Source organism: Phasianus colchicus, chromosome 4 (genome assembly GCF_987193195.1).
Source record: "Phasianus colchicus chromosome 4, bPhaCol1.hap1.1, whole genome shotgun sequence".
NCBI classification, from domain to species: domain Eukaryota; kingdom Metazoa; phylum Chordata; class Aves; order Galliformes; family Phasianidae; genus Phasianus; species Phasianus colchicus.
The window spans coordinates 35,389,628-35,417,484 of NC_143439.1; the positions used below are offsets into that span (position 1 = coordinate 35,389,628).

The following is a 27,857-nucleotide window of genomic DNA, read 5'->3' on the forward strand; positions in this document are numbered from 1 at the left end:
AGTAACTTGAAGCTCTTTGTCTTTTTGTAGTCCAGCACCACACTCTTCACAGCAGCTGTGAGAGGCCATGCTTCTAAAAAAACTACTTTTGTGCTAACTTTTTATCCTCTAAGGCTTTCACCTTGTTTCTGAGAATAGTAAAAACAAGAACAAAGAAACAAACAAAAAATCCATGTAGATGCTATTTAATATTATAACCAGTCTTAAACTCTTCAGTCCCTCAGAATTCCCTTGCCAAGTTAATTATTTCATATACCTAGTGATTGTTTTATCTTGTCTCTGCTTCCCTTTTACAGCTATGTTGGCAATTTTCAATAATTGATACAGTGGTCAGTGGCCAAGGAAAGTCTGCTTGCTTATTTTGAATAAATATGTCTAGGCTGACTTGCACATCTGAATTTCATACAGAGGCCAGAAGGTTTACTGAACTCATGCTTCTTTGGGTAGTGTTTTGCAGCCCTGCCTGCAGGCTCTTGATCCTTGGAAGTGTAGTTTACATTGAAGCGGCTCTTGGTTTTGTTTGTTTACTTGTTTTTCTTTAAGAAGAAAACAGAGCAATAACTTTGGAGAACAAAAGGTGACTTTTGAAGCCAGAATACAATCATACAATCACAGTGACCAGCTGCCTCACATCTCCTTGATGCTGATGTTCTGTCAGCTGCCCACCCTGAAGCTGAGCATATCTTTGGGACGAAACAAAGCCCATCTTCTTCCAATAGGGAATAGTCCTCATCATAGCCTTCTGTCCTCTTCTCCTGCCACCTCCTCTGCAGGAAGATGCTGTGAATAAAGTGGGATTTCAAACCAGCCAATGGTCCTCAGCTTGTAGGAATGGAAATGTGCAGCAAGCAAGAGTTGGTGTGCTTTAATAATCTGACTTGTTGTTATTGTGCTGTTTTGCATTAATATATAGCTTTTAAAATCCCTTTTCAAGAGCTTAGGTCATGGAAGTGCTGAGGTCTGACACAGCAGCCAATGTATCTCCAGAACAAAAAAAACCAAATTCAGAATATATCCCTACGTTGATTCATTCCCATCTTTTCCTTCTGAAGAAATGTGAGGTTGCAGATGTAGTCTGTGCTTCTGAAGTTACTTTGGTTTACAGGCTGCTGAGCACTTCGTTCTTTAACCAAAGCACGCACCACCTCATGAGGTATTCCACCATTTTGTTACACTTTGAAAGCATGATTTTGAGACCAACTCCAGAATTTCACTCTATGGATAAGATCCATAATTTGAAGCACATTTACTTTGATTGTTTTCTTTCATTCCAGGTGTTTACAGCTCTGTGCTAAGGACGGATTGGAATTACCTTGTGCCAGCAGCAGCACTGGGGAGCAGCGTGCTACATCCTGGTAAGATGCTTTAGTGGTTGAAGGAGGGGGAATGACTGCTTTCTCCTAATGTTTTTTGGTCATGTAAAAAACAGGCTTTATTAAAAAACCAAATCTTTTTTGTGGTTTAAATGTGAATGTTATTTAATACTAGAACAGCAACTAATAGTGTTAAATACTTGCACATGGTAACCATAAATGTTCTGATGCTGGGAGTCACCATCTGTAACTTTTCCAACCTGACTTATTTTTTTTTCTACTGAAGGTAATCAGTGTGACTTGCATTCCCTTCTAGCTGTATGTTCATATCTTTTATGTTCATTCAGGATTTGTTGATATTGCTATTTTCACCTCTTCACTTTGCATTCAAATCAACACAGAGTAAAATTCTGTAATTAGGAGAGTTTTTCAGAAATCTGCTCTTGGCAAATAGACTGGCAAATCATTAATAATTTTGTTGCAAAACTCCTCTAGGCCCACTCACTCCATGAAGTTATGCAAATATTTACTTGCTTAATCAAATCTTGCAAACATTTTAGTTTTAACTAGAAGTTTTATTCCTAACTTTGTCTGTTGGCAACTCTCTTATGCTCAGTTGAACTGTGGCTCCAACCGTGGAAAAGGTTAATCTTGCAGCATGTATTTCAGACCCCTCCAAAGAGGGAAAGTGCTCTGTTCTTGCATCCAAGATTCTTTTCCTCCTTCTTCATGAATTTGAAAGCCAGAGGTTATCTTTGTTTGGCTGAACAATACCTCATCTTCGGCTGTGGGTGAGACTGCATGCAGGACAGAACAACAAGGTACTTTGTGTAAGCTGTTCAAAGGTAGAAGAGATGAAAACTATTTCCAATAGCTTGAAAAGAATGATGAACTTCCTCCATGATATGTGATAAGCAAAGCATACACACTTCAGAACAAATGTCTTAATTTGTTCCCAGATCCACAGATTCCAGCATGATGTTTATGGATGAAATGGAATGGGAGTACAAATTAGTAAAGATATTAAATAAGGTATAGGAAACAAAAGACACATAATTAAAAAAAAAAAATCTATCCTCCGAGCTCAGAATAGATGAAAAAAGTTGGGAAGAAGTACCATCTCTTGTCTTTTTAAAAAATGTATTATTACAGGCACAACAACTTTGCAACTCCTTCATTAGTCTAGCAGAAATTTGGTATCATATTGCCAGTCTAAACCATGCTTGGTGTTATGGAAAGCCAAGAATTCCAAGTGTGCATTGCAGCTCTGTGGGAGCCAGGAGGGGCTTGCTGCAGCATGGGGTGGGACTGCTGTCTTTCTGAGGTGGTGTGGTGACTTTGTAGGTGGTCAGATGCTATTGCTAAATAACATGTTAGACCAATGTGCAACTTTTTCTAAATTGTTTAAAGGCTGCTTTTATTACTTGTAAAGCTTAATAGATGCATTTATGCCATTAAAGGCACTGTATCTGTGCATTGCTGAAACAGATTTTACTAACCTATTTCAAAGTGAAGAGGACTAGAGCTTTATCAGTTTCTAGATATCTGACTAATAGTTCAAATAATACTGATAGAACCTTTAAAAAATTTCTCATTACCCAATAGCTGCTCCTTATCACGTGTCTGAGTCACCAACGAAGTTTGAATTCCTTTTGGCTGTGCTCACATCTGTGGCTTTTGGCACTCAGAATGCAATTAGCTTTGTTCACATGCTTCCATCTCATTAGCAGGATTGTGGAGTGCATTAAAGAGGGCCCATTTACACCTTTTTGTGCCTGCACGTGTACACTTTCTAGATAGTAGAGCTTGAAATGTGATCCCGGTGTGACCTGTATCTGCTCTGGATACAATGTGGAGGGAGAAAAGGACTTCTGCTTTCCCAGAAGGGGATGGGTGTGTGCAAGCTCAGTTGTGCTTAACGTGACAGCAACAAGTCTGAACTTTAGCTATGACTTTTGAAACCATTTCAAACTCGGTGTTTCCTTGAAAACCCTGATCCCACGTCTAATCTATGTGTATGTTTTTAGATGTACATAATGAGCAACTCACTGTTCCCTTCATCCATCTTGCAGCATGTGCATGCCGCTTCAATAGATTAAAAGAAAATCAGGCTTCGGTTAGGAAATCAGGGCATTTTCTCCAACCATGTGGCTTCTGGTTCTGCAAATCAAACCAGCTGGGTGATTTTAATGTTTTTTTTTTTCTGAACCTTATGTTGCTGGAACAGGAAATAAGAGACAAAAGGTTTAAATTTACCCTAAGATTAGTGAAGTCGGTGTTTTCTGAAGAAAAACACGACCACGGCACGTTAGAAACATCACGGAATGAGATGATAGCGTCTCATTTTGGCAAAGGCGCTAGATTCCATTTGTGTACTCTTTTTCCTCCTTGTGCCTAACGCCCAGCTGCATCGCATCGGTGCGGGTGAGGGAGCAGCTAATGCAACATCCGCGCAGCCCGCCTCCTCTATGGGGAAGCACTCGGGCCCCTGAAGCGCTCCCTCTGTAAGACGTTGCAAAAGTAAAAGCCCTCGCAGGGAGTTCCACGTCCGAGCTCACGGTGCTGCCCGCCCGGGGGCGATCCCCGCCTTGCGGCCGCAGTTCTCCAGGCGCCGGGCCGAGCACACCGCGGTCACCGCCCGCTGGAGGCGGCCGTGGCTCTCCGCCCGCCCGAGGCGGTCCCTGGCCCGGCCCCCGGGTGGAGCAGGCGGCGGTGGGGCCGGCGCTCGCTTCTTTTTCTGCGTCTCACTCGGCGCTCTGTGCGGCAGCTCGACGGACGCTCGCGGTGAGGGGCTCGCAGCCGCTGTGCGGGCCGGGCGGGGTGCGGGCGGAGGTCGGGCGCTCACTGTCGCGTCTCTCTTTGCAGACTCGGACTCGGCTCTAGCCCCGACCCGGCGAACTGCGGAGATGGCGAAGGTGAGGCGGGAGGCGTCGCGGGACGGCCGCCCCTCAGCGGGCTCCCCTGCCTGGCCGCGGGCACGGCGCTCCTGCAGTTTCTGGTTTCTTTCTGGTCTTCCTTAAATCGGCCCGTCCCCGAGCCTGGCGGGGGATGTGGAGAGAAGGAGGAGGACGGGGAAAGTGGCCGATCATGTGAGGAACACGTCATGCGCAGCTCACTCTTTTTTTCCGTCAGTTTCCACTAATTTGGCCAACTTTTCTGGGCCGCGGGTTTATGTAGCGCCTGGGCGGAGGCGCTTTCCGCTGGAGGAGGGAGGAGAAAAATCCCGGGGCTTTGGGCGTCCCTTATTCGCTCTGTTCTTCTGCAGGCTTTGCGGTCGCGAGTACGGCTCTGCATCGGCTCTGCATCAGCTCTGCCTTCCTTGAACCTGTGCTTGAGCCTGGAGCGGGGCTTGGGATGCGAGTCAGCCGCATCGCTTGTCTATACCCCCGTGCTCTGAGCAGCAAAATAGAAACTTAGTTGCTTATCTTTGGGCTTTGTACGGCTGTGGAAAGTGTAAGGCGCTTCCCAAAGGTCGCGCTGACTGCGGTGCTGTACCGTAGCTCCGTGGCGGTTGGACTGAATGCTCCGCGAGGTCCCTTCTGACAGAGCTGTTCCATTCCTAAGCAGTAACGTTTTAGCTAGGACGAAGTTAGGATTAGTTTAGGACAGAGTTTTGCCCCCCAGTACAAAAAAGTCAGGAACTGTTGGAGAGAGTCCAGAGGAGGGCCACAAGGATGATCAGGGGACTGGAGCACCTCCCCTATGAGGACAGGCTGAAGGAGCTGGGCTTGTTCAGCCTGGAGAAAAGAAGGCTGCAGGGTGACCTGATTGCAGCCTTTCAGTACCTAAAGGGAGCCTACAAAGAGGAGGGGAATCAACTCTTTGAAAGGGTTGATAACTGCAGGACGAGGGGAAACGGTTTTAAGTTGAGGGAGGGGAGATTCTTTACAGAGAGAGTGGTGAGGTACTGGAACAGGCTGCCCAAAGAAGTTGTGGATGCCACGTCCCTGGAGGTGTTCAAGGCCAGATTGGATGGGGCCCTGGGCAGCCTGGTCTAGCATTAGGTGGGAAGGTTGGTGGCCCTGCGTGTGGCAGGGGGGTTGGAGATTCATGATCCTTGAGGTCCCTTCCAACCCTGGCCATTCTGTGATTCTGTGAGTTTTGAATTTCATGAATAATAGCTCATAGGAGCATCATTAAATGAAAGTGAGCTGAGTCAGTTATTTATTATTCATAAAATGATTTGACTTATGTTTGGGATTAGGCGCTCTCAGATGAGCGTTGAGCTGAGTTGATAGAAAGGCTGGCACCTGTGCACAGACACTGAAATGTGTATTTGTGCTCTGATTTGTCTCACCTTTTGAAAGGTTGTTGCATTTAGAGAAGGGAATTTCATAATTTATTTGTTACTTTGCAGCCAGTGCATGAACTGAATATATGGTGATGAGGATTGCTGGCATTTGATTAAATGCTTAATGTATGAATAGACAGTTAAGAACTGCTTGATAACACTGGGAAAGAAGATTCAGAGATAACTTCCTCTTAGTGAAAGCATGCAAATTTGCAATTCATTTGTAGTCTGTTCCACCAAGGCGTTAATTCTTGATCTTTGTTGAAGCCCTTGGAGCTCACTGTCTACATGGTGTTCGAGTGGTGTCTGGATGACGTTCTGCAAAATATGGTTTTGAAGCTCAGAGGTAGTAATGGTGATAGGAGGACTGTTGGACCAGATGATCTTATAGGTCCTTTCCAACCCTGTGATTCTGTGATTCTATCAAGTCTTGTACCAGGGAGGTCTTGCCCTCCAGTTCCCACATTCAGATGGCTGCTTCCCCCTGACTTCTGTGACACTCTGCCTGTGAGGTGATGCAGCCAAAAAAGAAAGAAAGAGTGTTAAGCTTTGCAGCCTGTCATTCCTTTAGAAACAAACAAAATATGCTCTGATCCTCATGGCAGATATCTGTTTTTAAATTTGTTGCACCATGGAGTAATGGCTAAGAAATGAAAATAGGCATTAATTAATAACAGAATGTAGATCAATTATCAGTACTTATTTATATGTGAAACCAAAGGTTCAGCATTCGAAAAGGCTGCACGGCACAGTGTACTGAAGTCCCGTGTAGTCTGGATATATCAATGAAGAACAAAACCTGAAGAAGGTGAGCTGTCTTTGGAGTCTCTGCCACTGCGGTACTTGTTCTAGCTCAGGAATGGCAACAGTGTTTTTTTTTTTTTTTTCCATGTTGTTGAGGGGTTTTCCATGCTCTGTGTCCAGGAGAAAAAGGCTAATTCATTTTGTGGAAAGCTGAAGCGTGCCATATTGTGCTGTACAGACTGGTCTCTCCATGCCTGTATTTTTTCCCTTTCTCTGGAGAAATAGTGCAGTCCTAAGACACAGTTCTTTTCTTACACATCTATATGCGTAGTGGTCTTTGTTTATGCGTCGGCATGTATGAGGCAGTCCCTTCCTGCTTGATAAACTGCCTTGGAAGTACTACTTTGTGCTTGCTTATTGAGAAATCTTGTAAGAAGGCAACAAGAATATTTTCTGTTTGCATGTTGTGGACCGGTCTGTTTTGGCCTGTAACTCCCCAGCTTTTTCTGGAGGCCATTTTGCATCTCCATTTGTAAATTGCCAGGAAGGGACTGCTTGGAGTTGGTGCAGCTATAGCTGCTGTGTGCTGTACAGTGGTTCCTGTTCTGCCAACCTGTGCGTGACTTGGTCTAGCGGTTGGTGACCCTGCACATAGCAGGGGAGTTGAAACTAGATGATCATTGTGGTCCTTTCCAACCCGGGCCATTCTATGATAGTTGTACTTGATCTCAGAGGTCTTTTCCAACCTTAACGATTCAATAACTTAGAGCACAAGAGTAGTATCACTAACTTCAGTGTTGCTTTAGAGGATTGTTTCTCACATTCCAAACTGCAAACGCTTTTCCAAGGCTGGATTCTGAGCAGCTTGTTGGCTTTGCTAGGGTTCTTTGCGAGGACGAGTTCTCTGACTGTTTCTGCACATGTCCCTGCACTAGTTCCCATGTTGCTGTTGCTTGATCTTATCTTTTCCCTCTCTCTTTTCTGCTGTCTCTACCCTCTCTCCCCATCCCCAGTCCGTTTTCTGTCTTCCCTGTCCTCGATACCTCTGTGGTATGCTGACTCAGATTTCAACACAGAAGTTGAGTAATTCCCTTTTGTTCTCTGAAGTTTAAATATAGTAGGACAGTTGTGAATGTAGTCTCCTCCCCAGAGCTTATTCCTTCCATTCAAGTGGATGATCTGAAGCATTAATAAACTTATAGAAGTGTTTTATAGAAGTGACTCGGTTGCGGACTGATAATAGCTGTGTGCCTGTACGCATCCACTCATGGCATTGTTTCTGTCCTTACTGCCATTGAAATTTTGGTAGGCACGTATAATCTTATTCTTATGTGGCTTTCAAATATGGTTTAACAGGTATCTATGTCTGGTCTTCAGTAAGCCCAAAGGCTTTCAGTTGGGCACTCCTTTGTGCTTTGTCTGCAAGATGGGTATATTTATGTGAAAAAAATATCAAGTTAGTCTTTCTTTTATTCAAACACATGACATTCTGGGCTCATTTTGGTGTCCTGAAATAGCATGTCCTTTTTGTTTGTTTGGAAGAGGTTCTCCATTTCCATTCTCACCACTTCACAGTTCTGTGCTACCTTGTAAACAAATGGAGGGATACAATAAAAATGCTGCTGCATACCACCTCCTGGTGGAGGACTGGAGCACCTCCCCTATGAGGACAGGCTGAAAGAGCTGGGCTTGTTCAGCCTGGAGAAAAGAAGGCTGCAGGATGACCTCATTGCAGCCTTTCAGTACCTAAAGGGAGCCTACAAACAGGAGGGGAATCAACTCTTTGAAAGGGTGAGTGACAGCAGGACAAGGGGAAATGGTTTTAAGCTGAGGGAAGGGAGATTTAGGTTGGACGTCAGGGGGAAATTCTTTACGGAGAGTGGTGAGGTACTGGAACAGGCTGCCCAGGGAGGTTGTGGATGCCCCATCCCTGGAGGTGTTCAAGGCCAGATTGGATGCGGCCCTGGGCAGTCTGGTCTAGCATTAGGTGGAATGGTTGGTGGCCCTGCATGTGGCAGGGGGGTTGGAGATTCATGATCCTTGAGGTCCCTTCCAACCCTGGCAATTCTGTGATTCTCTTACTACGTGCTGGGCTTTCCAGTAGGAAACTGGTGAGCATCTACTTCTGTAGCTGCTGTGACATTGTGAAAGGGGGTTAGCTCTTCATGCGTGGGAAACATGGCTATGAGTGGGTATGGGGCAGAAATAGCTGGAAATAAATCTGGATCTGTTCAAGTATGTTTTTTTTGTTTGCTGGTAATGACTACTTTTTATTGAATAGTAGGTAAGTGTTGTGAATGGGAAATTGTGTGCTTGGTTGGAAAAAATAAAGGGAACCTCATTAGGTGGCTATTGTTGATGTTACAGATAATGCTGTTACCTGGATATGTGGCCACATGGTGCCAAATTGTGAAATAAAGTTGTCTGTTGGGAGAAATAAAAATAGCTCTGAGGTGCTGCTCAGGAACAATTTGCCTGATGAGTTTGTAACTTGTCCTTCTGCAAACTTCTGCTAGAGCAGAGTAAACAAATATATGAAGAAACATGGATTTCCTTGCTGAAGGGACGTGAGCTAGATCTTCTCTTTCTTGAGTCTTTTGTTTTCTTTCCATCTCTACCGTTTCTTTTCATGCCAACTTTGTGTATCTAGAAGCTTCACCAGTCCTGTTGGCAAGTGTCTTGTGAAAATGGAGGCTGCTCTTCATTTCTAGTGTACCATCTCAAATTGTTGTCTTGCTACCCACAATTGCTTAACAGTCAGCATGGTGGGGCATGAAGAAAGAAAAACGTGTGGTTAGGCTTTGGGTGTTACAATCCTTCAGTATTCTTTCTGTCAAGGTCTTGCCTATTGTTTTCCCCTTTGTTTTACTGCCCTCTGTGTAGAATGCTGATTTTTACTAAGTGATCCAGATTACAGGTGGATTTATATACAAGTTGATTTGTGTTTTTCTTTCCATTGTTCTTTGGGTGGAGAGAGGAACTGCCCTGAAAGAGGAAATTACTGACCACAACAATAGTGTCCTATGAGGCTGTAGTGTTACAGTGCATCTAATTTGCACAAACAGCAAGCTGCTTGAAGATACTATAAGTATGATAAGTTATTTATCTGTGTAAAAAGTTATGAAGTTTGTAAATAAATCTGTTGTTGTCTTTCAGTTCACTACTTTTCGTGCTATGCCACTAAAGATGGCATAGCAGTTGTGAAGCTGTGATCCATCTGCAAAAAGGAGTCTGTTTTTGATAAAGATGAAACTAAACGTTAACACTCACTTGGATGTCTGACAAATGTCTGCTCTCTGTCAGAAACTCTCTTGTATCAATCTGTTATTTTGTCGGAAACATCTGGTTCATAGCTCCTGCTGCTGATTCTCCAGGGCTGCAAGTTGACTTCACTGGTTCAGACAGTGACGATAGTTGTGAACTGGTGCTTACTTTCTCTTTCTGTGACCCAAAAGTGCTGCATTTGGGAAAGAAGATGCAGCTTTTCCCTCCCTGGGCTCAGTTTCTTGTCACTGCTGATCTTTCTGCCCCTGCCCATTGATTTTTGCAAATAAGAAGCTGAGACCAGGATAACTGATAAGGGCACTCCTTGGACAGTGGAGCATTTTGGATGGATTTGCAGTTATTAAACATAACATGAGATATGCTGCTGTACCTTGACTGCTGAGTCATGCATTGCTCTAAAAAGCTAGATGAGTGGTTTCTTGACAGGCAGGTTGGCTCAACACTTTCTCAGTGCTGGGGCATGTATTGTCAGCTCATAGGTGGAATTTGAAGGTGCTTTTAGAACTCAGGTCTGACTAGGACCCATAAAGCTATGTTCAAGGTTGTCTTATGTGAACAGTCCCTGCTGGTGCTTGTGCTCGATGTGCACGGATGGACAGTATTAAGGTCAGCACATGTAACTGAAGGTTCTGCCACTACAGATGCTGTGTCTGTGGTGCCCAACTGATGAACATTTCTGTTGTCCTGAATGGCAAAGCTGCAGCAGGATTTCTGATCCTCAAGTTAAGTGCCTCTCAAGTATTGCTTAAGGGTGATAGCGTAGCCAAAATGCAGTAAATAATGTGTGCTTGAAGAAAGCGTGTGGAATGTAAATGACATCCAGGCATCGAGATAACATTTATATTACAGCAGCACTAACAACTGTTCATCAGATTTTGTGTATAGTGAGGTTTTCCCCAGTGTGTTTTGAAAAAGAATTATGGAAGATTGTTTGGTTAATAAAAACAAGAAGGGTTGCGCAGTGTGATTTGTAATCTAGTGTTTAGTATTTGCACAGACTTTCTCTAGAAGAGCCAAAGAGAAATGCTGAGCCATTGTTGCAAGTCTTAGGAATCACTTAGGGAAATGCTACTTGCTTATAACAAGATAAGCCAAGGAAAACTTTAACATAATAACCATTTTATCTGAGATAGATTGACCTGACAGGGATTTCCAAAGGAGGATCATGGTAGTTGTATAATATAGGCTTTATAAGGTGATATGAGGCAAAGCAGCAGGAAATACTCTTTTGAATAACTCCATGTTGGTTGGTATAGTAATAATGAAGGAGGAGGAAAACATACACTTTCAATCTTTGTCTGTTCTAGCAGATTAAATTCAATTTTATGAAATTGACACCTAAATCCTTGGGATTTCTTCATGAAAATTTTTGGAGTTATCTAGGAAAAAGACAGTAAGTACAGACTGATGCACCTAAATTTGAAATACCACCTAAAAACATGCTTGTAATGTTGTTGTAACATTTGTTGTTGTTGTAACGCTGTAAAAGAGAACACTTCAGGGGAATTGACATTTCTTTGATGTAGGCTGGCTGCTGGAAAACATTTACTGGAAAGAAGTTTGCTGTTGCTCTCAAACACGGTGATGCTTTGTGTTCTGAATTTCTGATCTAGAGTGGGGTATTCCCAACCTATTACTGCTTCTGCTCTGGGAGTGCTAAGGTTTCTTTGATAATAACACACAGATGGCCTGAGAGGCAGTATTGCTTCAGGGCAGTTTCTGGTTAGTGCTTTCCAGTTCTTTCTCCGTGCTTTTCTGCTGACCTACTCTAGATGAGTACATTGACGTGAAACCAAAACACTGCGAGGCTGAACTTGCTAACTCAAGGGAAAGGGAAAGACTGTGTCACAGAGGCCAGATGGTTGTTCTGCCCGTGAAATAACCTGGCTTCAATCTTAGTGGGTTTCTTTGCGTTTCCTTTTGTACACTTCCTTGAAAATGGAAAAATGCTCTTCCTATGCTAACTGCTACTTCAGTATGACTATACCTACAATGAAAGTTTTCTCCTTCTGCTGTTAGAAAGTCTCCCTGTTCCTAAAAGCCATCTGTTTCCCCTTTTGGCTGTTTCTTGACCTCTGTAGTTCTTTAAATTACCTATATATATAGAACACAGTAGATTCTTGAACTGTCACATTTAAATAAAGGCAAGACTTTTCTGTAAGGATGATGAATATCTTTCTGTGTTTGGCCCAAGCACTAACTCCCTGAAGAATCATTTTCCATGGAAACCTAGTGGAGTTATGTTTATGTTTGGATGGACAGATCTTTTATCTTTCATTTGAATTGTTCTTTCCTTTGAATCTGATTTAAAAAAAAAAAAAAAAGAGCTTATGCCAAAAGGAACACGATGAAAAAATTGAACGATGTTGCACAGTTTGATGGGTCACATTTGCAGCAGGATGGAAGGAATCAGTGTTATACTGACTGAAAGCTCCAGGAGGCTTTGCTTGAGGAAAATAAGTTCTTATTTCCAAATGTGTCTTGGATCTTTGTGCAGCTTTTCTGGCCCACGTAGTCTGTGCAATTTATTTCCCAAACTGTTTTAAGTTATGATAATTTCAGTCATTTTCCTGCATTAAGGCTCCAGTGCAGAACAAATTCTGCAAACTACCTTTATGCAAATAAACCTGAATTTAGTTGGTCTACTGCTGGATGAAAATACGACAGAACCTTTAGCGAGAGCTGCGTTTAAATACCCACAAATTGCTACTTAGACAAATGCATGGAAAATGCTATTTGCCTTTGAGTCTTGGATTCAAATTTAATCTGAGCTCACATGTGGAGAGTTGAAAGACACTTTATCTTCTATTTCACGGCTTTTTCCCTTTTTCTCACTCTCTTTTTTCTCTAGTACACAAGAGGCACTGTGACAGCATTCTCTCCTTTTGATGCCAGAGCTGATGCAGAAGCCCTTCGCAAGGCCATGAAGGGAATGGGTAAGAAGAATTTAATATTTTAGGAAAAGAAAAGGACTCTCACTCCTGCTTTGAAAACATCCTTTCTGAACTCATTTTTTTATACTAGCAGAAAAGGATATGGTGTGTGTCCACATGTTATAAATGACAGCCTCAGAATTGCAGAAATCTGGACATGTCCTAGTTCTGACTGTGCTGCTCTTAATAACATTTATTTTTAGATGAACACAAGGAAAAAAAAATGGCTTGGATAGACCTTATTTAAAAATTAATACTCCACAGTCTTCTCTACATGCAGGATTTTATTGCACAGTAAGTTGGACTATGAATTGAAAGGGTATAACTGTGGAAATTTATTGCAGTGTAGTAGAAGCTCTGTGCTTGGAAAACGTGTGAGTGCTCCCTTGATCTGGAAGTGAGTAAGTGTATTATGGTTGTGATCAAATACAAAGCACGCAGAATGGAAATAAACTAAGGAGTGGTCTATTAACTCAGGTTGTGACTTTGTGCCCCAAATTGTAGTCATGATAACAAATCCTAATTGATACTTTTGAAGCTGTCTGTGGGAATGAGCAGAGAAGGGGAGAATGGAATGCAGTAAACCTCAGGTGTTGACAAATTCAGTACAGCTAGCAAGATGCTGTGCTGTGGGGATCACTATGTAACCTATTGTATATAAAATGGATAATAGCTCCATATTTTCCTACCCTGGGACTTCTAGGGGTACTGGACTGAGTTTTTCTCGGAGTTGACTGAGTGAACAGTCTTAAATATACATTATGTATACAATGTCTTGATACACTCTTAAATTTCTTGGAAAACCTGAAAGCAGGCTCTTCTGTAAGCTACAGCCTGCGTCTAAATGTTTTTTACCTGATAGCTGGAGTGCTGGGTGCACTGTTTGGAACTGGGCTCTGATGGAAAGCAGTAAATAGCAATACTTGGGTCCTCTGCCATATTTTTGCTGTAGGAAAGCACCAGACATGGTGGCTCAGCTAGAGGTCTGGTGACACTTGTTATTTATATGATTATGCTGTTTATCAGTAGATTTTTATTTTCAAAGCATCTTTTATTCCTGTTTGAGTTTGTGCTACTTCTGTGTTTTCTTTTTGTTTGTTTGTTTTCTTTGGAGTTTGTTTATAACCGTTTCTTGGTCTTTCTATCTTCAGGGACTGATGAAGAGACTATTCTGAAGATCCTTACCAGCAGAAATAATGCTCAACGTCAAGAAATTGCATCTGCTTTTAAGACACTATTTGGCAGGGTGAGAAAAAGGAAAAAAAAAACTCTAGAAATTAGCTGTATGTGTCCTTTGATGATTAGTTACAATAGTGAGGCACATTCATCATGGTTTTTGTAAAAGATTCCTTTGAAGAAAATCTAGTTTAGCTTCTGTTTTCCCTTCTTCTTCGTATCCTTAATGGCTAGCTGTTTAGAATACTCAATTTAGATTATTAAAAGAAAGAGATGTTTTTTCTTATGTACACTGTTACAGTATGTCTTATGTTTTAGTGCAAAACCTTGCATAGTTTCCTGTTAGTATGCTTCTAGTACTGATCTTATCCTCAGGATAGAAGGAATTATCAAATATTTTGACTTAATATCTGCCATGTAAAATGACAGCAGAAAGATAGTTTTTTAGAGCTAGAAAATGTGATAGAAACAAAGCAGTCTAATATCTTAGGAGAGGGTGACACCAAATATAGTGGTCAAGAAAGCCATGAAGTTGTTTAAAGGAAAGACAGCTTTCTTCCAGTAGTTAACCATTACTTAAAATAATTAGTGCAGTTAGTCAGTAGTGTTTAAAGAATTTAAATGTTAAATAACATAAAAATCCCCAAAGCATAATATGATACCCCACAGGATCCTTCTCACCAAATTGGAAAGATACAGGTTTGAAGGGTGGACTGTTTGGTGAACAAAGCACTGGCTGCAAGATTGAGTCCAGAGAGGGGTGGTCAGTGATTTAGTGTCTGGATGGATATCAGTAACGAGTGGTGTCCCCCAGGGGTCAGTGCTGGGACAGATACTCATTTAATGTCTTCATCAATGACATTGACAGTGGCGTCAAGTGCACCCTCAGCAAGTTTGCAGATGACACCAAGCTGTGGGGTGCTGTTGATCCACCTGAGGGATGGGATGCTGTTTAGAGGGACCTAGACAGGCTTGAGCAGTGACCCTTCACGAGGTTCAACAAATCCAAGTGCAAGGTCTTGCTCCTTGGTTCCCTACTGCCAATGGGAGTTGGGAGATGTAAGGATGGAGCACAGCCCTGTTGAAAAGGACCTGGGGGCACTGGTGAGTGGGAGGCTGGATGTGAGCCAGCAGTGTGCCCAGCAGCCCAGGAAGCCATCTATGTCCTTGGGCTGCATCAAAAGAAGTGGCATGGGAGGTGATCCTGCTCTTCTGCTTTGTGCTAGTGAGGCCACACCTTGAGTACTGTGTCCAGATGTGGAGTTCTCAGTACAGGAGAGATATGGACTTGTTGGTGCACGTCCACAGGAGGGCCACAAAAATGATCTGAGGAATGGAACACCTCTCTCCTATAAGGAGTGAGAGAGCTGGGGCTAGGCAGTCTGGAGGAGAGAAGCCTCTGAGGTCATCAAAGAGAGGCCTTTCAGTATCTAAAGGGGGACTGTAAAAAAAGAAGTGGACAAGTTCTTTAGCAGGGTCTGTGGTGAGAGAACAAGGGCAAGTGGTTTTAAACTTAAGTAGGGTAAACTTAGGTCGGATATAAAGAAAAAATGTTTTACAATGAGGGTAGTGGGGCACTGGAACAGGTTTCCCAGAGATACGATGGCTACCCCATCCCTGGAGACATTCAAGACCAGGCTGGGCAGGGCTCTGGGCAGCCTGATTGAGCTGTGGATGTCACTGTTCATTGCAGGAGAGTTGGACTAGATGACCTTTAAAGGTCCTTTTCAACACTAAGGATTCTATGATTCAGGTTTGCTAAGTACACAAGCATCTTTTTTTTCCTTTTTATCTGGTTACATTTGTTTAGGTCGTGTGCCAGTTAAAACAAAGAACCCTATCCTGTGTCCTTTTTGATATATCTCCAGAGTCTTCTAACTTGCAGACACATGTGGTGTCCATTTAAAGTCTTTAGTCATTATTCATTATGGTACTTTTGTTCTGCACTAGGATCTTGTGGATGACCTGAAATCAGAACTTACTGGCAAGTTTGAAACATTGATGGTATCTTTGATGAGACCAGCACGTATTTTTGATGCTCATGCACTGAAGCATGCAATCAAGGTAAGAGGGAAAGGATTGAATACGTTTGATAAAATTTTTGTTCATATTTTTCTGTGTATTGGAATGAACAAAGAAAAGGAACATTGGTAAAGGAAAAGCTGATAAAGTTCTTTTTAAATTCTAGGAAGAATTGTAAATAATATGCCGCATTAAAAAAAAATGCACAGTATTGTAATTAAGTGTTGCTTTTCTGAAGTCACTCCTTTTGATGTGTAAACAGCAGTGGTGAGTGGCAAAGCAGACTCAGACATATGATAACAAGATATTACTTTGGCATTTGTAAATTTTATCCTTGTGAAAGTGAGGAGATCCTCTTTTAGCTACATGTAATGAGAGGACAGCAAATATTTGAGGGTCTCAGTTTACAGTTCTGTTGTCAAATGCACTTATTTGTGGTGGAAAAGGGGGAAGGTTTAAACACAGCGCAACCTACAGAAGGGTAAAGATCAATGAAGGACAGCATATGAACTACAGGTAAGATGGAAACCATTCAGTTACCTTTATGTCACTGATGGTGACAGTGAGGAACAGAGATGTCTCGGATGGGCTTATCTGAATCCTGCAGCAGTGAGCTTTTTGTAAGTATTGGGTTGGTTTTGCATATAATCATGCCAGAATTGAAATGAAAAGTTTCCACCTCTCTACTCCCAATATATGACATAATAATAAGAAAAAAATTCTCTGTTTGATCCAAGTGTATAAAGTAATGCTTGCCTTTTGATTGTCAAAGGGAATAGTTATTTTCCTGTTGTTATCAAATCAACTGTTTCTACTTGCACCCTAGGGAGCAGGAACCAATGAGAAAGTGTTGACTGAAATTCTTGCCTCAAGAACACCTGCTGAAGTGCAGAATATTAAACAGGTTTATATGCAAGGTAAAATTCAGTATAAAATAAAGTTCTCCTGGGTTCTCCTATCAGGTCTTTTAATATGATTTTAACACATTTCAAACAAGACCTATGTTTGAATGGAGGTGTGCGTGCAGCAAGTGGAATTTTGTTCTGCTGACCTGGGAAACTTCATATTGCTAGAAACTAGTGTTTGGGCTGTAAACAAAAAATCCTTTTTATTTTGGGCCTATGGCTAAGATATGCAAGGTCTTTTGTGCCTTGTGCTTAGAATTCATTCAGATATATTTCTTTCTTCTAGCCAGAAATTTGTGTTTGGAAATTAGAAACCTGGTATCAGGGTTTTTTAATTATTTTTTCCTTTTTTTCTTCTTTTCTTTTTTTTTTTTTACTTATCATTTTGGTAAAATGCATTTATGTTAAAGCAGGTCCAGCTTTTTGGTTGTCCACAAGAGTATGAGTATGTGCATTCGCCCATAAGGCTGTGTTTATTTCAGCACATTATATCTGTCCTGGTTTCCAGCACAGAAGAAATTCTCATGTTTTAATTAAGTGTAGGGTAAAACAGAGTTTTCAAGAACAAAATGTATGGACACAAGATTTTTCTGGGCTTACGCTTGTTAAGTAGACTGCTGTATTTCAGTATAACCCCAGATGTATATGGTCTTCAGTTCCTTGAAGAGCTGGGCCTGTGTGTGTCACCCTTTATTTCAAAATATTTTTGGCAATCTGCTGATAACAGGTGTGAGGTACTATCTTTTTATCTTTTTACAATAATGCATGCTGTAAGGCTGAATATGCCCAGTTGTTAAAGCTGTTTCTGATGGACAATTCCACAAGAGTATTGCTTTTTTTTGCAGAATATGAGGCCAACTTGGAAGATAAGATCACAGGAGAGACATCAGGACATTTTCAGAGACTGCTGGTGGTCCTGTTGCAGGTGTGTATCTCTTTGCATGCATGCATGCGTGTATGATTTTTTTTCTGTTTTGATGTCTGACGTGTGCTAGTTGTTTTCTGCTTACTGACTAGGGTTCATAGGCCAAATGATAGGCAGGATTGGTACTGAAACTGAGTTAGTTCCTCTGAACCTACAACCTTGAGATCTGCTACAGGCCATTTCTACAACTCTGGCTTGAAAAGCTTCTGTGGTGTTTATGAAATGGATACAGCAGAATGTATCTCTGTTTTTGAAGGTAATAAGGCAAGTAGAAGGGAGAAATAAGTTGGTTTTGAAGAAGGTACATTATGGATTGACTTCTCACAACAACGTTTACAGGCTTAACATAACAGTTTGGTTTTTGATTCAACTATAAGTTTAACAGCTTGTAAAATTTTTCTTTAGGGAAATAGAGATCCTGATGGCAGAGTTGATGAGGCTCTTGTTGAGAAGGATGCTCAGGTGGGTGAATGACTCTTTTGAGGGGAGGAGGGACCATTTCTACCAGTTCTCTTGTAAAGACCCTACACAAATAGAGTTTAAATGTCAGAGATAATTTTTTAGGATTCTGTGTGCTGTTTTGTTGTTGTTTTTTAATACATTTTGCTGTGATTTTATGTGTTGTAGGGAAAAGAAGTGAAAAAACTGGAATGTTGGGATCAAAACTTTTGTGTTTCACTGTAAAGTATGACTTGTTTTGGTGATTAAGTCACTAGAAGAGAGAATTATGACTGCTGAGTCTTTGTGATGCTGAGACCCCACTGCTGGAAAACTCAGATGTGTGAACAGTTTATTCTTTAATGTTCAATTTGGGCTTTTCTAAATTCAATACTTATGTATCAAGTGTTATGTCCTTGTTATGGGGAAATGGTAATGCTAATCAGCAAAGGATGCCTCCAGGGAGGGTGAAACAATAAAAAGAGAAATTATTCCAACTACCCTGTGCTACTGTAACAAAATGGCAATCCAATATTTTTCCTCTATAGAGTTTCTAGGGACACACCTGTTGCCATTTGTGTGTATGTTCCTTGAATGGATTGCTGATCATTAAATTGTGCTGTAGGCAGGAAGAGGCAGTAAACAATATCCTTGAAGAAGTATTTTTCTAGTTTCTGTTGGCTTTGCTGTAGGTCTGGGCACTATTTCAGCAACTGGAGTACAGAATGAATTTAATGCATGTTTCTTCTCAATAGTTTCTCCGGATTACAGATTTTCTTTCATAAACTGTCAGCTAAGATGGAAGAAAATATATAGATTGTTCAAGATGACAAGGAGGAAAAGCAGCATACCAGATCAGATAAACATTCTTTTGATAGTAGAGCAAGATGCACAGAGACATTGGCAAAATATCTTCTTGGCACTGGCCTATATTTTGTTAAGTAAAATAAGAAAGCATCTTTCTCCTGTTAAAATTTGTATGGGGGCCAACCAGAGCCTGGCAATTAGTGAAGCAAATATTTAAATCACTAAACTGACTCTTTCATGAAACTGTGTCAATTTTATCTTTAGCTGGGTTTATGTAGCTGAAGAAAGTAATGAACCACAGTCCTTGCTAGATAGATGCCTCTTCTTGGCTGTCTAAATTTAATAGGCACCATACCTAAATATAGAAAAATTCCTTCTTTTTTAAAATGTTCTTTGTGGTCTGCTGTGTGCATTTGGCTTGAGCTGGGTCCCATACAGAGTGGTGTTCTGTCACATTTCTCCTAATGATATCTTTTGTGTTCAACAGCTAATGTAGCTGGAATAGATTCAGAGCATTTTCTAATGATTATTGCCAGGTACAGATGGTCAGAACTGAAGTATGTGACTGCAAATGCAAGGCTCTTTCTGGCTTCCAGATGTTTAATTGATTACTATGACATTTTGGGAGGGATATGAAATATTCGACTGTAACTTTTTAAATTCAGTGGTAATTTTCAGTTATCTCAGACAAAATTAAAAACAAACAAACATAATTTAATTAAAAGTGGTTGGGGGAAGGGCATTTGAGATGGTATGAATATGTAGGGAACTATTAATTTTTTTTTTTCTGAGAATCCTTAGAAGAGAAAGTTTAACTTTTTGGAAAACGTTTTGTACTGCTTTTTTAATAATAAACTATGCAGGTGAGGCACATCTTGAGTTTTGTACAGTAGCAAGGCACATGAAAATTAGTAGTGTGGTTGTAAAAGATTATTTAAGACTTTTTTATTGTTTATGAACTGTTGCTTCTGGCAGTGATAAGATCAGTAGGAGTAGTACCTGGCTTATCACCTGCTTTCAGTTTCTTTGTAAACGAGTGGGCATATCCCCAGTTGTTGGACTCTGATCTGATTTAATGGGTATTTGAACCATTATTCAGAGTACTTCTTGGGATAGCTATTAAACTCATTGCTGACTCAACTAAGGGGAAGAAATTTTTTATTTGTGTATCGTGATGGGAGAACGTATTGAGATCCATGACTTGTAATTAAGAAAACATTTATAGGAGTCTGTGAAATCAGGCTTGATGACTGTGCTTCAGCTATAAGACATTATTTCTAGAACTTGACATTTGTAAGTGTCTTTACTCCACGGGAATGTAAGGCAGTCTAGTTGTTAGCAACCATTGGAGCTTACATAAAATGTAATTCACAACTTCTAGTACCTCCAAACAAGTGTATTTTTGGAATTTCAAAATGCTGTAGTGAGACTTCACATTTGCTACTGGATAAAGAGCTTAACATACGTTATTTTGAACTGGATATCCTTGCAGTGCTTGAATAGCCCCTTTTTCCCACCCTTTTCCACTCTGTATCACAGTTTAAAAACAGCATTCAGCAGTCACAGATGCACTTTGAATAGGATTGTGGCAGAAAGAGAAATAGGAAATTCATAATGTCACATTCAGATTTTACTATGTGAGCAGATGGTTGGCATACAGTATGGCTAAGGAGCAGATGTGGTTTCTGTGGGTTTTTTTAGGAGGTATTTGATGACCTTAGTACAGGTGGTAACTGTTTGCCCCTCTGAGGAGGGAGGAAAAAGTCTATATACTCTGATATGCAAAACCTTTTTCCTTACATCCAGTTGAGCACACAATTTGGAGAAAGGCTTCTGAGTTTGAGATAGAAGAATTAATTTCTTTTTCTAATTTTTTTCTGATTATTTTTCTTTTTTTCTTCTTCTGTTGCTTATTTGAATTTCTAAAAACATTCTACTTTACCATAGGCTGCTAATAGCATTCAGACATAGCTGAAGAGCAATCACTGTGCTCTAACATAATTAAAACCTGTTATCAATGTAATTTTATATTGGTTAAGAATTTAGCATCTCACAAATACTGTTTCTGAGAGCTTTTGAATCCATTTTGGCCCCTCTGTTTTGGAAGACTCCTGAGCCAAGTGAACATAGTTGTCCCATTGAGATGAGTCACATTATAATGACGTTTTGCCAGTTTGATTTGAAAAAGGGAAGAGATAAAACAATATTAGGAATGGACTTTATCTCTTAGATGATGGCAGTTTCAGAAAACTTGGGGCTTATGAAAGGGACTATGCACACATTCAATTTTAGGGCCTTAAGCAGTATTATTCATGTAAATGCTTTCACAGTCAATTTCAGAATTTATCATTTATTTGCTTCCAAAGTCACGTTAGTATTTTATCTCATCTTTTTCCCTCCAGCTATTGCTCCTTAGATTAAGACAAATGGAACTTTTCAACAAGATGTGTGAACGCATAACAAATTCTGTTGTTTTGTTCTCTTCAATTTACAACAGGTCTTGTTTAGAGCTGGGGAGCTGAAATGGGGTACAGATGAAGAAACATTCATCACCATCTTGGGAACTCGAAGTGTTTCTCATTTAAGGAGGGGTAGGTGATATAGTTCAGGTATGGCTGAAAACTTCTGATTGAAGTCCTGGCATTACCCTGACGATGGTAAAAGTGGTAGTTGTTTCTGGTACTGCATTGGTGAAGTCCAGCAACCTTTATTCACTTCTTCCCTCTTTTTAGCACTTTCGGTTTTGTTTCCTCTAATTTTCTTTCCCCATAGCAAGAAGCAGAGCTGATCTGCTGCTTGAGGGAGTGGTGCAGTAGATCTGAGGGACAGCTGCAGTGCTTCTTGCTGGATGTATGTTTACATTTTCTTTTGAAAGAGGTCATGGCAATAAAGTGACGACAACAGTCTGTTATGAGTCACCATAATATGAAACGATCAGCCATTTCCTAGGTGCGTGTTTTATTAGCTCTTAATAAATAAACAATATTTTTTTTCCTGCTCCTCACCTGTTAATAAGTCTGTTTTACCAAGCTGCTTAGGCTGCTGGAATTAGTGACCAGTAAACTTTTCTTTGGTTCTCCACTCTTTGTTTTCTCTTTATCATGGGATTTTCTCTTTATCATGGGATTTTCTCTTTATCATGGGATTTTCTCTTTATCATGGGATTTTCTCTTTATCATGGGATTTTCTCTTTATCATGGGATTTTCTCTTTATCATGGGATTTTCTCTTTATCATGGGATTTTCTCTTTATCATGGGATTTTCTCTTTATCATGGGATTTTCAAAGCTAATTTTATTTGCAATTTTATTTTTTAAACTGCTGTTGGCAATAAAGTAATCCTAAAGTTTGTTTACCTAACATGATGGGTATGTAATATTTTATAACTACTGATAAGACAGCAGTTTTCTTTGAATGCAGAATAGACTGCCTACAGGGCAGCTTGGATGAAGCTAAGTGGATGTAGCAGCCCAGCATAGAAAAGGTCTCAGATTCAGCGTGATGATAACGTTGCCCTGGGAAAAGTGTTTAAGGCTTCCTTCTCATCTTCCCTCTTTCTGCACTCTCAGTGGGTATGTTCACAGAATCCCACTGTAGCTGAGACTGGAAGGGTCTGCTGGAGGTTATCTTGTCTAAACCCATGCTCAAGCAGGGCCATCTGGAGCAGGCTGCCGAGGCCCCTGTCTGGGTGACTTCTGAAGATCTCCAAGGAGACTGAACAGCCTGTGCCAGCACTCCAGCACCTGCACAATGAAAAAGTATTTCCCAGTGTTTAGATGGAACCGCGTGTGTTCTAATTGATCCTACCTGCCTCTAGTCCTATCACTGGGTGCCACTGAGAAGAGCCTGGCTCTATCTTCTGTGCACCTCCCCTCTAGGTATTTATACACATTGATAAAATTCCCTTGAGGCTTCTCTTTTTTAAGTTGAACAGCTACATCTCTTTCAACCTTTCCTCATAGGAGAGAAGCTCCAACACCCTTAATCACCCAGCATTTCCTTTGCTGGAGTCTCTCCAGTATATCCATGTCTGTCTTGTACTGGAGAGCCCAGAATTGAACACAGTACTTCAGGTATGGCCTGACAAGCCCTGAGGAGAGGGGAAGAATCACCTCCCTCTCTTCTGGCAATACTTGTCCTGATGCAGCCTAGGATACTGTTGTCTTTCTTTGCAGCCAGGGCACACTGCTGACTCATGTTCAACTTGGTCCTTGGTCTATTAGGACCCCTAAGTCCTTTTCCACAAAGCTGCTTTTCTGCTAGGATGTCCTCAGCATGTTCTGGTACAAGGCATTGCTCCTCTCAGAATGTAGGAATGTGCTGTATAATAGCAATCCAGTAAGAAATAAGTAATTAAAATATTTCAGAGCAAAGAAGGAGTGAACAACAGCATTGGAGGAGTGGATAATGAGATACAGATGACATTAACCTGTACTGAGGAGAATTCTGGGAAAAATGCTGACAATATTTATGACTGTAAGCACGCTTTCTATTTTCCAGTGTTTGACAAATACATGACTATTTCTGGCTTTCAAATTGAAGAAACCATTGACCGTGAAACCTCTGGTGATTTGGAGAAGTTGCTTTTGGCAGTTGGTAATTACAGTCTTAACAGATCTAGAACTGGCCTTTCATTTACTCCCAAGTCTTCTTAAATTGCAGTTGTTACAGGATTTGGCATGAAAACATGGCTCTATCTTAAGTTACTCACCTGGGGTCTATTTTTGTATTTAGAGAATAAGCTTTTACTCTTTATGAGATGGAAGCAAGGAAGGAGGATGGGGGGGGAATTGGGGGTAGGAAAAAGTGAGAGCAGTGGTGTTGCTAACTGTGTTCTGTTCAGTAATGTGCAGAAATTGAGAAACCAGAAAGTGAGACAGAGCTCTGCCTTTGGTTAAATTCTTGGCATTCCACTTACAATGCCATAGTAGGTTTGTAACTGGGAGTAGAATTTGGCTAGTGGTATTTCTTTTCTATTATAACTTCTAGAACCCAAAGAGTTGTAGTAGAGGAACAGTCTAGCTAACTGTATGCATAATTGCCCACGCTGGAGAGAATAACACAGAAGTGCACAATTTGTCTTGCCAGTGAAAGATTGCCTTGTGGTTTAATAACAATCAGTAATTTAATCCTTTGCCCTTTTTCAGTGAAATGCATCCGAAGTGTGCCTGCCTATTTTGCTGAAACTTTGTATTATTCCATGAAAGTATGTATATATTTTTCCATATGTCACTTTTCCTCTCCCCTGGCTATTGTCCTCCTTTTTATTTGTTCATCATTTCTTTTTCACTGCAAATGCCAACAGGGTATCATTGTATCACTAAGCATCTACAAAAGGTTTGGGGTATGCAGATCTGGGACAGATCAATTCATATGCTGCTTTTTTTTTCCTTCTGAGATCCCAGTAAATTTCTCAGACCACAAGTATTTTACAGAAAACATCAGCCTCATCAGCAGCTTTTGGACTTGATCTTGTTATAATGGAAAATGTCTGGCTAGATTCACTGAGCACCTTTGTCTAAATAAAGACTTCATTGCCTATATTTAAGTGGTGGATATATTTAGGAAGTAAATATGACCAAAGCTGAACTGTCACTTGTGCAGATCTATTGGTCTTTGCTTTGGATGTGAGTGTTTAGAGACTAAAGGTGCAGTAACTTTGAAACACAAACATAATGACTGTCCTATTTTGAAAAGAAAAAGGAACTTGTAAGGGAAAAACAAAAGCTATCTAAACAGCTATAAAAGCTTTAGCAGGGGAACCCCGTCAGTCACACAGCTATGTTTTTCTTCGCCTCACCTTATCCTAGCTAGAAAGAGATAAGCAGGGAATCTGTATTACTAACGTAAGTTGGACAATAGTAATTAAACCCTAGGAAAGGTGAAGTTGGTGATCTTTTGTTTTCAAGTATGTTATCAGCTTCCCTGAAGAAATCCTTCCTTCCCCTTGCTGAAAAGCACTGAAGTGTGTTTGTTACAAATGGTTGTGGCTGTCAGGTGTCAACATGAGAATTAATGAAAACAGAACAAACGGTAGCTTAATTTTTAAAAGCTGCTTTACTGCTTTTACCACCATCAGCATAAAACAATGTTTAGATAGAAAATACGACATATGCTAACAATATGCTGATTACTTTTACTTATTTGTCTATTTACTATTATTTTTTTTTTTTCAAGGAATGCAGTAGGAAATTTTTTTTTTCCTATGGGTTTAATAATCTTTTTAATTTCTATGATGCAATGCTTTACTAAAGGCTATGGATGAGATCCCAGAGAGATATATATAAATAAAATGGTTAACCTCTTCCCATAAGAAAGAACTTCATCGTTAGTAAATTTGGCAGAAGAATCTATAATTGTAGTTCAGCAGTTTGATATGACAAAGTTCTACAATGTCTGCTTTCACGATAAGGTGGGGCAGAGCCTAGCTTTTACCAGATTTTACTATCAAATCCTACTCAGAAACAACTGGACTCATGACATAACTTCTGAGCAGCTTTAGGGCACTTTTAGATGTAAACCAAGAATGTTACACCCAGTCGAAGGATTGAGTGGCCCTGGACATTAGGCTGAAGATGATCGTGGGGACTCTGCCAAGTCCTTCCTTGAGGTGCACTAGCAGGTCAGCATGTGACAATCTGTATTGCTTCAGCTTGCGTGCAGTCTGACATGTCTGAGCAGGAGGGGTCAGGATGTTGGTCTGGCAGTGCTTGCTAGTGCAGAAACTTGGAATATTTAAAGCTAGAAGAATAAAAGAGATGCATGGTTGGGAAAGGCACAGGAAGTTGCCTTCTAATAAACAGCTGGATAACTTGTGGAATGGATTGGTCTGCCTGTGCTTGCTGTACAGTGTTAAATGCTTCCATTTAGTATTGTTGAGATTTATGTACCCACTTCCAGAACTCACTGTAGGTCTGCAGTGACCTGTGACTTCACTGTAAAGATGATTTCTGTGTGATTCTGGTTGTAGTGATCAGACGTACTACTGTGTAATCTTGGAGCTGGAGGGTTTAAAATTTATCTGGGCATTCACAGTTGGAGTCTGTGAAGATGGAACACAAAATAAGAGGGCTGACCATATTGCATTTCACAGATTTCTGGGGCTTAGAGCACCTCGCGTTGCTGGTCCTCTGTTCTACACACTGCAGTGTGGATGTCTTGTGCTACTGTCCCATAAATCCTGTTTTGGTATAGAAATGTAATGCAGGAGTGTTTTGAGATACCACTTGTTTTTTTTTTGTTGTTGTTTTACTACAGTATTTCTCTAGAACAAATGTATAGTGTAATATTTGAATTCTTCTCTTTAGGGGGCTGGCACTGATGATGATACCCTGATCAGAGTCATGGTTTCAAGAAGTGAAATTGATCTGTTGGATATTAGACATGAATTCAGAAAGAATTTTGCGAAATCGTTGCATCAGATGATTCAGGTAAAACCACTGTTTTGTTGTCAGGAGAAGCAGGGGTACTTAAGAAGTAACTGTTTCCACTGTAAATGAGAGGGAAGCAGTAATGCAGAACAGCATAGGGCACTCTGAGGGCAGCAGTGGTTGGCCTGCAATTCTGTGAAGTACCAAACAGCATCATTTAAGTGGGAAGCATTTCTTATGAAAAGCTAAGCTGTTTGGTTTTCTTTTCATTTTTTTTTCCCTCAGTGTTCACTAGGAGAATAGACGTGGTCTTCCCTAATTACAATTTTACAATTACAAAATTACAATTGCTCATTTTTTCCCCCACTTTTAGTTACTGCATTTCCTCCTCCTTCTCTGAGTTCCTTCTGCTTTTAAGTGCTTTAGAAAGGATGCTGGCTCCAGAGGAATAGCACAGGGGGGTGAAGAGGAAATCTATGATTGAGATGTGGAACCATTAGCACCACTCAAAAGTAGGAAAAAATCTCACAGTGGAATCACTGTCTGTGTCAAAATCTCCTCTGAGTGGATGTGAAGGAGTAGAAAGTGTAGGAGCAAGCAGGAAATCCAGAGCCAGCCGTGGGAGGATTGTCATGGATTTGTTGCAAAGTTAGATCCCGAATGCTTTTTTTCCTAGTAATGTTTTGGGGAATATTTTAAATGCTCTTGCCAATCCTTAGGTGCTGCTCCATCAATTAGGCTGGGTTACAACATAGAGGCTGTTGCTTTTGGTGCTGCTTCCAGATTCTTCTTTGTTTGCAGTTGAATGCTTTCTAACATGCAGTAGGTAGCTCAGTTCTACTAAAAGTTTCAGGGGCATTTATTGTTTCTGAACTTCTTTCTCTGTAAATATAACTCTGACAAAAGAGGCAGAGAATTTCCTTCTGCTGTTCCCAAGTGGGGAGTCATCCACTGATTGGATTTCCCGTGGATGGGACAAGTGTGTAATCTGTTTAGTCTTTCCTTGGCAGCTGCTTTTCCTTGCATTTCTGTGGCTATGACTCATGGTGACTGGTTTGTTGTATTAACAGAAAGATACGTCTGGGGACTACAGGAAGGCACTCCTGCTCCTCTGTGGTGGAGATGATGAGTAATGGTGGCAGAAACATGAAGGATTTCTTGTGCTCCAGCTTTGCAGCCCTTTAGTTAGCATGCCTAGCTAAGATTTTGCATCTTAATGCTTTATGGCTGTTTGAATTTATATTCGTATCGCACTTATTAAAAACAAACATGTTACTACCCAGCTGATAAACAGTCTCTCTTCCTTAGACATCCCAACCTCTGGGAATTTCAAGTGCCTTCTGAGTGTATGCGAAAGTCTTCTTCATGGAAGATGAGTACTGAACACAGAACCCAGTTATTTGCAAGTGTTTTGCTGAAACATAGAGAAAAAAAAAATCATGTATTTCCACTAATAATGTATTTCCATTAATAATTTAAAGACTTTTTTTTTTGCTTTTATTCCTTAAATTTCCACTGAATCTTAAACTAGTTCTAACACTGCAAATGAAGAGAAGATATCCTTTGTATGTAATATTTGAATGAATTTGTAGAACATAATGCAAGCAGTCATTGGAAATCTAAAGAATCAATAAATTTTTTCCCTCTTG

The 27,857-nt window shown here is 40.7% G+C and overlaps 1 protein-coding gene across 3 annotated transcripts; it reads left to right on the top strand.

The window, feature by feature from the left end:
* The first annotated feature begins 1,294 nt into the window (after positions 1–1,294).
* On the top strand, positions 1,295–27,857 carry ANXA5 (annexin A5). Of its 3 annotated transcripts, XM_090139181.1 has the most exons (14): positions 3,959–4,097; positions 4,179–4,228; positions 11,160–11,214; positions 12,485–12,569; positions 13,718–13,812; positions 15,693–15,806; positions 16,591–16,681; positions 17,515–17,594; positions 18,000–18,056; positions 21,337–21,430; positions 23,339–23,434; positions 23,986–24,044; positions 26,146–26,268; positions 27,279–27,857. In XM_090139181.1, the coding sequence occupies exons 4-14, from the start codon at positions 12,557–12,559 to the stop codon at positions 27,339–27,341; spliced, it is 885 nt and encodes a 294-aa protein (XP_089995307.1). In that variant the 5' UTR covers positions 3,959–4,097; positions 4,179–4,228; positions 11,160–11,214; positions 12,485–12,556; the 3' UTR covers positions 27,342–27,857. The 3 variants fall into 3 exon arrangements, with proteins under 3 accessions (XP_031452746.1, XP_031452744.1, XP_089995307.1); XM_031596886.2 differs by lacking the exons at positions 3,959–4,097; positions 11,160–11,214 and adding an exon at positions 1,295–1,355; XM_031596884.2 differs by lacking the exon at positions 11,160–11,214 and having other exon boundaries at positions 3,958–4,097.